General features: G+C 47.6%; 4 protein-coding genes across 11 annotated transcripts in view; 2 read left to right on the forward strand and 2 right to left on the reverse strand.

Moving 5' to 3' along the window:
* Nucleotides 1-2,684, reverse strand: part of LOC146506089 (dematin-like) — a 24,666-nt gene extending 21,982 nt beyond the window's left edge. For all 7 annotated transcript variants that reach the window (XM_085180011.1, XM_085180016.1, XM_085180015.1 and 4 more), the window contains exon 1: nt 2,569-2,684. The gene's annotated coding sequence lies outside the window, so the exon portion shown is untranslated. The remainder of the gene's footprint in view (nt 1-2,568) is intronic.
* Nucleotides 1-8,193, forward strand: part of LOC146506090 (uncharacterized) — a 14,314-nt gene extending 6,121 nt beyond the window's left edge. The window contains exons 4-5 of the mRNA XM_085180834.1: nt 1-4,462; nt 5,779-8,193. The exon at nt 1-4,462 is cut by the window's left edge and continues 3,046 nt beyond it. The gene's annotated coding sequence lies outside the window, so the exon portion shown is untranslated. The remainder of the gene's footprint in view (nt 4,463-5,778) is intronic.
* LOC146506088 (actin filament-associated protein 1-like 2) overlaps nt 1-11,916 on the forward strand; it is a 67,020-nt gene that overhangs the window by 46,200 nt on the left and 8,904 nt on the right. The window lies entirely within an intron of this gene.
* Nucleotides 6,727-9,329, reverse strand: rsph14 (radial spoke head 14 homolog). 2 transcript variants are annotated; one of them, XM_085180042.1, is made up of 6 exons: nt 9,155-9,329; nt 8,784-8,886; nt 7,811-7,929; nt 7,400-7,622; nt 7,175-7,314; nt 6,727-7,007 (listed from the first exon to the last, which is right to left on the reverse strand). In XM_085180042.1, exons 1-6 carry the CDS (start codon nt 9,327-9,329, stop codon nt 6,727-6,729), a joined length of 1,041 nt encoding a protein of 346 aa, XP_085036168.1. The 2 variants fall into 2 exon arrangements, with proteins under 2 accessions (XP_085036168.1, XP_085036167.1); XM_085180041.1 differs by having other exon boundaries at nt 6,727-7,025.

Consider the following 11,916-nt stretch of genomic DNA (forward strand, 5'->3'; position numbering starts at 1 on the left):
CTGCGGCAGACGCAGCCGTTAGCTCACAGCTGCACCTCCAGCAGGTTCCTGTACGCGCTGCAGCACAGCCCAAACTTTCTATTGTATAACATGAGTGAAGATGACTCATGTGTCCAGAAATAGAGAAGAAGAGCGCCCACGCAGCACGGCGAGGCGTTCAGGGACTCTACGAGCATACGGGACGCCTCTGAGGACTCCGCAGACTAGCGTGCACCTCTGGATATGTGAAAGATTTACAGACGCAGACGATTTTCCACCAAGAGCCCAAAAACCACGACAGCAGGAGAATGTGTTAACCGCACGACACACACGAGCAGCCACGCTCAGCGAGCACACTCGTGTGTGATTGAAACACAGCCAGCGTCCTCTGTGTGTGTTCAGGTCTGTAAGCATCAGTCAGATGATGTTCTCGATCTGATGACACCTGATCAGAGCTGCTGCTGGTTACTGCAGCATCCTGTCCTCTGTGGCGAGAGACGTTTGACACAAACTGGAGCTCTGAGGTTTAAACCTGCTGAAGCTGCTCAGCAGCGTTCACAACAACGCGTTTAAATAAAGTTAGAAATGTCTGAGCATCAGAGAAACTGTAACAACCAAACTGGCTGAAAAGCAGCATTCAGATGATTTTAGTTGTGTTTAGATTCATCTGCAAAGGTCAGCTGAAGCTCTGCACATGTGACATCAGAGACACCAGGTTGAACCTGACACAAACTCTGACATATGAATGATTTTCAGGAGCTAAAGAAACACTGATGGTGGCTGAACTCAAACAAAAGGTGATTCTTCATGTTTCCCTTTAAACCAATCAGAATCCAGCCTGCACATCACATGCAGTCACCACCGTCGGGCCATGTGCTGTTGTTTCGTTGGAGCTCTACAGAGACCACGTCATATTATTGCTTACCCACAATCCTTCACTCCATGTAGCCAAAGAACGGCGTAAACAGACACACCGTGAATGAACCTTCCCCACGCCCACTGACCCTGACGATCACGCTGACACAGCAAACACGAGCGCTCGCATTTCAGACGCGTGCAAAACACCTCAAACATCAGGTTTGCTAACCCTAACCCTCACGAAGCCCTCGGAGGTCTGCACACACACACACACACACACACACACAGAGCTGATGCAGTTTACATCACTCTCTGTTCAGCGAGGGCCGGACACTTCAGAGCGCTGTGACCTCTGACCTTTAACCTCACCACTGCCAGATTCAGAATCACACACACAGTTAAAAAAACTCAGATTTGAAACAAGTCGCTTCAAACCCATCTATCTGTTTTCCTGTTGTTTCCATGACAACGCCTCTTTCCCTCTGCTGAGGTCACATGATCAAACAGTCACCCATCATCGTTCTGCACATGAACGGACACAGGGACACCTCCACCTGCTCAGGTCTGTCCTCCGTCTCACAGACTGTACATAAAAGATGGACGTAGCTAAGGCGAGGTCACCGATTGGTTGCATTTTGAAGCCTTACTGTTAGAGTTTTGTAGTTGCCATGGTGATTTCTTAGAGACCAGGCTGTGTAAACACAGATGAATATGAATATGTACTCAGAGGCTGAAGGAGGCCGATCGCTGAGTTCTTACTGCAGAAACAGACACGCGAGCCATCGAGCGTGAAAACAGATTAAAATGTGGACAGAGAGACGTGGAGGGAGGTAAAGGTACAGCCAGAAACACAAAGACACAAACTGAGATACTGTGTGGGGGGACCTCACTGACAGATTTATAAAGACCGAGACAGAATCTGGCTTTGAGGATAAAGAAGAAGAGAAATCACAAGAGATAAAAACTGAGATAAAGGACATAAACCGATCAGGATCAATCAAGAGAAACTGATGGAAGCTGAGATCCAGAGAGCAAACCACAGCAATGAGACATGCAGAGACATCCAGCTGGACAAGAGGACAGGAAGGAACAGAAGAAATACAAGACGAGACAGATCAGGAGACACGAGACAGAACAAAGAACCGGTGGGAACAAACCAGCAGACGTGAGAAGTCCCGGAGACATGAACCAGAGAAACGGACAGAAACACTTTTGAGTCTCTGGTGAGAAGAAAGTTCCAGAAGCTCAGAGAGGAGAAGACAGGGACGTGTGGAGGACTTCAGGGTGGAGGCCGGCCGGCGGAGTGATGCTGGATGAGGAGGAGTGTTACATAAACCCTCCTCCTCCTCTCCTCCGCGTGCTCACTCTCCAGCAGCCTCTTACATAATTTCACACCGTCATCATCATCATCATCATCAGTACTCATCATCCTGACTTTAAAGATAACTGAACACCGGGAGGAGCTTGCCTCTGTGTCCGGCGGAGGCGCACCGCAGCCCGGCGTGATCAGCGGCTGCTGCCCCGGACAAGGTCGACCTCAACCGGCGAGAGAGCTGGCCAACGTCCCGCTAAAAACTCCGCATTTTAACCCAACAGCATCCGCCTGAGCTCTGAGAGCGACTCGGACTCTCAGGATCAGCTTCACGCTGAAACAGCTGCTGCTCAGGAGGAAGCACTGAAACTCCCACGATCACAGCGTGGAACTCGTCACGGCACGAAGGTGAATCTTACCTGCGAGCGTCAGCGCTGCTGGTCAGAAACATCCAGCAGCTCGTCGCCACCTGCTCTGGGTGATAGCGGCACTGCGCCTCTCACTATCTCTGCCCACTACCCCTCTATGTCTCTCTACCACTCTCTCTCTCTGGACTGGTCCATTCACAGCAGCGGGGGGGTTAAACATGACTCTGCAACATGCCTGTGCAGGGGCGTATCCAGCGTTTTTACAGCGAGGTGGCACAAAGCAGAGCCAACCTGTGTGTGTGTGTGTGTGTGTGTGTGTGTGTGTGTGTGTGTGTGTGTGTGTGGCAGTGGCTTCTGCTGAACTAGAAAGAAAAAAACTGGGAGGAGTCGGTTTCATCGCAGCCAGCGGAGGCTGTGGATCAACGCATGATGAACGAGCTTCGAAGCAACCGGAGCCAACGAGAGGAGAAGAAAGGGACCACCCTTTGAGCTTAAAGGGGGCTCCTGATTGGATAGTCTGTCCCCAAACTCAGTAAGAGCTCCCCAGCTGTGAGGCGACTGTCAGCTGTACTGGGGGTCGCGTTGGGTGTGTCTATTACTTTAAGAAACTCATTAAAGTTTCAAAGTTTGTATTATTAGGGGCGTGGCCTCTTTGGTTGACAGAAAACTGCAGTTCCTGTAATCGCCACTTGAGGCAGAAATGATTTGTTCCTGTTAGTCAGCTTACGGTCTTTAATCAGCAGCTTTTTAGTACTTTTTAGCCTCATGTTCTCGTATGATGGGCAGTAAAATCAGTCACTGTGTTTGTTTATGAACTCAGGTTCAGATGGTTAGGGTAAGCATGAAAGCATTATGTCAATTTGATGTCCCCACAAAGATATCAAAACAAAGGGGGTCCATGTGCTCGCACGCCCGTCTCCATCTGACCCGGCCCACGCCGTCTTTGGGGCAGCGTTTGCTTTTCCCGTGTCTTCCTGAGGACTCTTCTGTTGTGGGTTGATCAGCCTCAGCCACCGAATCTTCTCCACTTCCATTTACCAGTGTTGGGCAAGTTACTTTGAAAAAGTAATTATAGTTACTAACTCAGTTACTTTTTTGAAGAAGTAACTAGTAACTATAATTTAGTTACAAGATACTAAAAGAAATTAATTACTTGAAAAGTAACTATTGCGTTACTTTTAAAAAAATGTTTAACCCTCTGGGGTCCAGGGTATAATTGTCCATTTTTAACCACATTTCACCTTTAAAAACTGTTTATTTGCCTTGTTTGGTCTCATTCTTTTCAGCACAGCCTCACGTGTCTGAATCTACAGTCATGTTTTCATTTTGACAAACTGTACTAACACAACTGATCTAAAATCAGACATAAAATAAAAAAATACAAAATAAAATGCGAGTAGAATAAGTTATATTTTTTACTGTAACAACGACAAACATGTTTAATGAATCATATTTCTTAACTTTAAATGCAAATATAAATTGTCAATTTTAAAATCATACACACAAGCTTTGAAAACAAAGTTATTTGCAGCCATTTACCTATTTTAAACAATTTCTTCAAACTAGTTACAGAACAATCAGCTGTTCTTCAATAAGATGTCACACAATTTATTTGTGCCACTCCAAAAACATAATTTCTGTCCACTATGAAGGAGAACATCACAGCCTGATACCTGCAGGTCTGACAGCAGCAGGTGTGTCACTGCTCCTGTTTCTACCTGGAGACAGCAGTCGCCTCATTGTCGCCTCATAAACGTGACGAAACTATTGAGGAAAAAACACACGTATATCTTGTTTATCATGACTCCCATATCACCTTGTTGCTTTGTCTTTAAGTGGTCATGTGATTGACCACAACTACTTTATTCTTCCTCAGTCAAACAGCAGCACTCATGCGATTGTTTTGTCCCCTGAGCTCCAGCTGTTGTGCTAGAAAGTAATCTCCGTCCGCGGGAGCGCGCAGCTGCTTAAAGCTGTAGCGTCCAGATTACTTACAGCTACTTCCTGCAGCTGATATAAGACGCTGTAAGCTGAACACAGCTTCAACCGTCTCTTTGTTGAAAAATAGTAACGCGACCGCATTTTCTTGTTAGTAACGGTAACAGCGTTGTAACGATAGGAATAATAATTAGCTAGATTAGTCGTTACTGAAAAAAAGTAACGGCGTTAGTAGCACTGTTATTCCCATCACTGCCAGTTACATATCCATAATATCAACGTCCAGCGTCATGGCACTTGTCTGCCATTGGTGCAGAGCTCATCATGTGATCCATTCAGGCTGAAGCTCCGTCATTCATTTTTGAGGCGTTCACAGCGTGTTTGCTGAGGATAGCACCGTCCGTGCAGCCACCAACCTCCACATGCTCCATCTTTGTGATATTAATGTGTTTGTTTGACCACACTGCCACGTTCCAGTGCGATGCGTGTTTGTCCCTCTGTGTCGTCTTGCAGGTTCCTGGTAGGCGGAGTCAGTGAGCACCTGTCCAGCCTCCCTGGGTCAGTCTCTGACCTCTCTCTGTTTATGCAGCACCTCAATTACAGTTAATTATGATTAATTTTTCCTTCTTTATATTTAACACATTTGTATATTTTTGTTAAAGTGCATGTCGCCCATTATTTGGACCTGACTGAGCTCCCTGTGCAGACGACCTGAGACAGTCTTAGTGTGTCAATAATCTGCTGTTGTGTTTGTTCTGTTCTCAGTTATCTTTGAAGGGACAGACATTGGAAACTCGTCTGATATAAATCACGTTTTCTTGCTCAGACTCATGTTTCACACTTTTGAACACCGCTGGCCTCCAGCTCCCTCTTTTGTTTCGTTCATGCAGTTTGTTTGGCTTCATGTCACCACCTGCAGCGTCAGGACGCTCTGAGTTTTGTTCAGAGCAGCAGGTCTGAGAGGAAACGCCATTCAGTACGAACAAGGCGACCCCGCTCACAGGGGCTCAAACACTGGTGCGTGACCCTGAGGGGGTCACAGACGTCTCTGGTTGTGTTCTAGAAGTGTGTATCATCCTGCTCATCTGCTAATAATGCTAATACATAATACTGAATATCACTTAAATATTAAATATTTATTTAAACTACAATAGTTAAATCAAAGAGGTTTTATATAAAGTCTGTCATCAATGACGTTGTTTTAGACTAAAAACTGAATTAGTTTGATTTGTATCCGAAACACGCTGCACAGGTCCGATTATATTTAAACTTTACATTTGGGACACTGGGGGACGCACTTGTACCTAAACCTTTCAGGTAAAGTAGAAAGTGGGCGTATTTTGCTCATTTCACGTTCGCTGTTCTTCTAAATGTGTTCTGGAGACGACTAAAGTGGCTTTCCATGAATAACAGTTCAAAGTAATCCTTTATCTGAGCTTTCATGGAGCTGTCTGAAATAAGCTGCTTTAGCTTCTGTCTCTTTAACACCTCACTAACAATTTAAGCCCACTGCCTTCTGATTGGATGACTTCAGGAAGCCTGCCGAGGGGCAGTACCCTGCGCTGATGAGCTGTGCGGCCTACACCTGTGAGATGTGATGATTTTTTAAGTGTCCATCAAAATTTCTGAACATTATTTCATGTCCCTGAACACGGTGTTTCACCTGATTCACGCCCATGTAGCCACGCCTCTTATAAAACAAAAGTTCAAAGTTGGAGTTGGGAGGTGTTGGTGATGTCATCGCGTGTGTGAGAGACGTTTTTATTTCTCGTTTTTCAAATACATTTAAAACGGTGTCACTTGGTTAATGTTTAATTCGGGTTAAAACGCGGCGCCTTTTGAAGCTTTGTTCCCATCTTAGTTGCCGTGGTAACGCCTCTCTATTGGACAGACCGTAAACATAGTTCCCACTAAAACACATCACTTACAAATCTGTAACATTCACGGACATTAACGATACACGATATACGCCAGACTTCTTTACTCAGCCGGAGGTGTCGCCCCCTGCTGGACATTAGAACAAATGCGGGTTTAAGCTCTTCATTCAGAAAACACAGTGAACACATGCTGGCATTCATGAGCAGAACACTTTAGAGTAAATGTCCTCAGCAGTTAAAGTAAACAACCTACTCCTATAACACATTTATAGAAATATCCCATGATGCACCCAGATTTGATTGGACTGGTCATGTGATGTTTAACAATGACATCAGAAAATGTGTGATGAGTTTTTTTATTTTCTTACTCCATGAGACCTCTGGAGGTCAGCGGTCATGGAGTCCAGGTGATGACCTGGATGGCGGTCTGAGTGGCCCGCCGGATGTCCTGGTCCACCTCCGCGGCCTCAGCCTTCTTCTCCAGCAGGGGGAGCTGCTCCAGGAGGAGGCGGCGGCCGTTAGGAGCCTCAGCCAATGAGGTGAGCGCACGAAGGACGTACATGATGAGGGCCTTCCTCCTCTTCTTCATCTCCTCCTCGTCATCGTCCCCGTGCTTCTCAGACAGCAGGCCGAGGAGGACGGGGAGGACGTCCAGGTCCAGGCACCGCTGCTTACCTGCAGTCACAGATACTTCTGTGTTTGAAACATGAAAACTAAACTGAAGCTGGTCGATACCTTCAGACTGATCGTGGATGTAAAAACCGATTTTATTGAACTGATCATAATTCAAAGTTTGGAGTTTCTGAGTTGAGGGTTGTGGAAGCCGGTGTGTGCGTTTGTACCGGTGGTGATGATGACGGTGTTCATGATGACTCCTGCAGCGTTGGCTTGAACCTCCACGTCTTTGTCCCGTAGAAGACCGACGAGGACAGGAAGGACCTCGGCATCCTCGCAGACCTGTTGCTTCCCGTCCATGGGAACGCTGTAACCAGCAGACAAACAGTCGGTTAAACCAGCGCGCGGCGAGGAAACAAAAGCACGGCCTGGATCAGAGCGAGCTGATCTACCTGAGTGCCATCATTGCTGCGGCCGCCTCTCGGCGGATGATCGAGGATCGGTGGGACAGTTTGCGTCCCAGCAGCGAGACGCCATCGGAGGCCAACCCCGGCAGGGCGTCCAGCCTGGAGCAGTGGGTGAGGGTGGAGAGGAGCAGCAGCTGCACCTCCTCATCTTCCTCCTTTGTGAGTTTCAGCATCAGTTTAGGCACCAGAGAGAGGAGAGCCTCTGCTCCTGCAGGGCGGCGTGAAAACCCACAATTAAGCCCTGAACTGTCCTCATGAACGCCCACAAACGAGTGCTGCAGCGTGTGACCTGCTGCCCTGAGGACACGCCCCCTGACCCCTCAAACATCATCTTAGTCCTCAATCATTAAACTCCAGGTTTGAGTTCAGCTGCTGATGCTGAGAATCCGAGCTTACCTGCAGGCAGCAGAGCGAGGCGGCTCAGCACTCGGTGGACGTTCCTCCTGCAGGAGAACGAGGAGTCGTCCAGCAGCTGACAGAGAGGAGGGAGCAGGGAGGAGGCGAGGACGGCCTGCCTGCAGGAGGAGGCGACAGGACACACACATGAACCCTGAACAGCTTTAAAGCTCCTGAACTTTCAGAAAGATTCAAAAAATGACACAAACGGATCCCAACAAATATCCTAAATTTATAAAAGAAACTCTGCTAGTTAATGGTCCACAGGCAGACGCAACTTTAGCTCTTATGTAATGCTTTATTTATCTTAATCATTTAAAAAAGGTAAATTTTGTGTTTTTAATAGGTTATTAAATAAAATTGAAAAGTTATTTCACAGTGTTTGTGTAATTTGGTGGTTTATTTATTGTCAAATAATTTAAAAAAGTGTTTGTTCATTTGTGTTGGACATTTATTTCAAAGTCATGTTTCAAAGCTCCATAACACAACCAGGAGCCAAGCTTCAGCTCCACCTGGACCTCACAGCTGGGTCACAGCGCCACCTGCTGGTGGGGTCGCAGCACAGCAGAAACTGAGAGCCCAGCAGTTCAGATTTTCTTTTTCATTCTGCTCACACGTCGCATCCTTTTTTCCAGAACAGCCGTTTGTCAACTTTTCAGGCTCAACATTTTCTCTCGTGTCTGAAAAACTCCCAAAACAAGATTCTGCTTCTTCGTGATGAACTCGAGTGTTTGAGCGGATCTTTGGTCTGTGATCGACTCTTAAAGACATGAGAAGCTTTATTTACTAGTTTTGCTAGTTTTTGGTTGTCATTTTTGTGTATCTGTTGTTTTGCATTATGTGCTTGTTTGATCTGTTTGCCTCTTCATTGCAATTGTGAGTGTTTTGCTTTCCTGCTTTTCCGTTTTAAACAGAATGACCCGATGACCCCGTTTTCCTCCCGGTGTGTGCCTGTTTGTCTCGGTGCACGTACCTGCCGATGCTGTGTGAGGTCAGCAGGTGAAGAAGCTCACAGGTCTTTGCTCTGACTGATGGATCTTCATCCATGAACAAAACCTTCAGCTGCTTCAGAAAACCTGCAGAAGAAGAACCAGTTTGTACTTTTCCCAACTTTCCTCCATTTTAGTCAGACTTCAGAGTGGGCCGGTGCCACCCCAAGTCCCACCTTCAAACACGCCAATAACAGCTAGTGAAACACCTGAAGTCCTCACGTTATGTTTTAAAGTTTTCAAAAGCCTGGATGTCAGCACAGTTTCACGGCTCCTCCCTTCTTTCCCTGATTTCCCCTGAACTGCACACCTCTGTGCAGAGGGCGGACCTCACGGTGACCCTCTGAGCTCTTACCTCCGGTGACAGCCTGGTACAGTCGCTCCGGCTCGTGCACCAGGTCGCAGAGTGACGTCAGAGCCCGGAGCCTCGCCGCAGCCCCGGCCCGCTGCAGCTCCCCGAACAGCTGCGGCACGGCCCGCCGCCCGAAGGCCACCGGAGCCCGGGTCGGGTCCGTGAGCGCCCCGGCCATCCGGGACGAAGCTCCGCGTAGAGGTGAGAGAGGGGCAGGTTAATCGATCAGGAGCACACCGGGTCCGCTGGTCAGCCGATCAACGCTCACCTGTTGCCTAGTAACCGCATATCAACATCAGGCCACTGTGGTGATGCGTTTCTGGTCTGTAGGACTTATGGGAACCTCCTGACTGGTCCTGTTATTCCGTGATCGTTTGTTTAAATCGAACATAAACACAATCATCAAATCAAACAATCGCAATAAATAAAGTGGAAGCGACACCCGAAGGAGCTGCTGCCATGGAAACCATCCAGTGAGGGTCCTGGTGTAGCTTCTGTGCTGTTTGGTCTAAGGAGCTTGGAAAGAAAAGCGTCTGGACTTCTTTAAGTTGCTTGAAGACGTTTCACCTTCATCCGAGAAGCTTCTTCAGTTCTAAGGTCAAATGGTGGAGAGTCCCAGATTTAAACCTAGTGGGAGTTTCCCCCCACAGAGGGACAAAAGGACCCCCTGATGATCCTCTAATCGCCTGAGCCAAGGTGTGAAACTGGGTGTGGGTCCCAATCAGCCAGAGTTTCGGGTCAGTTCATTGTGAAACCTGGCCCCACCTTATCATGCGAATTCCTGAGGTCAGATGGTCCAGGATGTGAGTGGGCGTTAAGGCGTCTGGGGAGGGAACTCAAAACTGGATTATAGATGGCAGAGAGTTGGTGTCGTAAACCACCGCCTCTGTTCAAAGATGGTCGCTCACAGTGGACATAGATGCTTCTTTCACTCCTCTTTCAAACCATCTGTCCTCTCTGTCCAAAATGTGAACATTGGCATCCTCGAAAGAGTGACCTTTGACCTTTAGATGCAGATGGACTGCTGAGTCTTGTCCTGTGGAGGTGGCTCTTCTGTGTTGTGCCATGCGCTTGTGAAGTGGCTGTTTGGTCTCTCTGTAGAGGTCTGGGCATTCCTCGCTGCTGTACAGCAAACACCACATTGTTAAGTCTGTGTTTTGGAGTTTTGTCTTTGTGATGAACCAGTTTGTGTCTGAGTGTGTTGCTGGGTCTGAAGTATCAGAATCAGAATACTTTATTGATCCCTGGGGGAAATTATTTTTTGTTACAGTGCTGCATTATAAACAAACATTAACAAGACAGACAATACACTAACTAAGAATAGCACTAGCAATAGTAGAGGGTGAAGAGGAAGGGGGAGAGGACAGTCCGCTGTGTTGCTGAGTACCGTGTCAGACACACACTGTGGGAGACGTACATATTGTGGTCTTCCTGTCAGGTAATCAGCAATCCAGGACACCAGAGAAGCATCCACCTGCATCGCTGCTAACCTATCACCCAGGAGGGTCGGCCTGATGGTGTTGAAAGCACTGGAAAAGTCAAAAAACATGACCCTCACTGTGCTCGCCGGCTGGTCCAGATGGGTGTAGACACGATTGAGCAGGTAGATGATGGCGTCCTCTGTTCCGAGACGAGGCTGATAAGGCTGATCCAGATGTGGTCTTACTCTGGGTCGCAGCTGGTCCAGGATGAGCCTTTCCAGGGTCTTCATGACGTGGAGGTCAGTGCCACGGGCCTGTAATCCTGGGGGCCACTGGGACGTGGCGTTGTTGGTACAGGGACGAGGCATGATGTCTTCCACATCACTGGGACCCTCTGCACACTCAGACTCAGCATAAACAGTTTATGTAAGAAGTTCACCGGGATGTCGTGCTTGGAGAAAACGCTCCTGAGTTTCTCTGAGACACCGGCTACATAGGGGAGGACAATGTTGTTGTGTCTGTCCTTCTTATCCTCCCTCGGTCTGATCTTCTTTTCTGTGCCTCTTTGCTGACTTTATGAACGCCCAATTACAATAACCGCATGTTTTGAGTGCTTCCTTTACATGTGTGTGTTCCTTCTTTTTCCCTTCAGGCTTAGAGGGAACATGTTCTGCCCTGTAGGGTCTTCAAGCAACCCAAAGAAGTCCAGACGCTTTTCTTTCCAAGCTCCTTAGACTATGATGACCTGGATGACTGAGAACCTTCACAGACATACGTCTGTGCTGTTAATGCTGGACGAGGTTTGGACTCTGGACCCTCATTCACACAAGTGCGCTCTTCGATGCTTTGAGTGGTTACCAGTTAACATCCACGTCACAGTGTGACACACCTCTGTGTCGGCCGCTGGGACTGAACCAGCTGATGTTAATCAAAGCTGGGGTCACGACCTCCGTCCTCCTCATGTGTTCAACTCTTCTCCTGTGTCATTTCTCATTATTACACATAACTTCTCTCTGCTTTGGTTTCTTTGCATGTGTCGACCGAATGAGTGGTTACAGAAAGAGAATTTCATTGCAACATCACTTTTACAAACATATTTAGAAAACCAGTAACGTGTTCAAGACTTATTTTACCCGCTGTGAGCTGCAGAGACTGAGAAAGTGCTAAGACAGTCAAAACTAATCCACCCTGTGAGAAAAGAGCCCACTGAACACTGATGATGAAAGAAAGCATCTTTATCTGCTAACATGGAGGCGGGTTTATGACCTATACTGCAGTCAGACACCAGGGGGCGATAGAGACGTCTGGGCTTCATTTTTTGGGAGCTATTGGGTCGTCCATGTT

The sequence above is a fragment of the Neolamprologus multifasciatus genome, chromosome 12 (assembly GCF_963576455.1).
Source record: "Neolamprologus multifasciatus chromosome 12, fNeoMul1.2, whole genome shotgun sequence".
Classification (NCBI taxonomy): domain Eukaryota; kingdom Metazoa; phylum Chordata; class Actinopteri; order Cichliformes; family Cichlidae; genus Neolamprologus; species Neolamprologus multifasciatus.

What these genes read in the sequence shown, in the direction of transcription:
- rsph14 (XM_085180041.1), bottom strand. Translation starts at nt 9,329, where the DNA reads ATGGCCGGGGCGCTCACGGACCCGACCCGGGCTCCGGTGGCCTTCGGG. An exon ending in CCTCGCTCTGCTGCCTGCAG is followed by an intron (nt 7,623 to 7,810) that starts GTAAGCTCGGAT and finishes GCCGCCCTGCAG; the next exon opens with GAGCAGAGGCTCTCCTCTCT. An exon ending in GCAGCAATGATGGCACTCAG is followed by an intron (nt 7,315 to 7,399) that starts GTAGATCAGCTC and finishes TGCTGGTTACAG; the next exon opens with CGTTCCCATGGACGGGAAGC.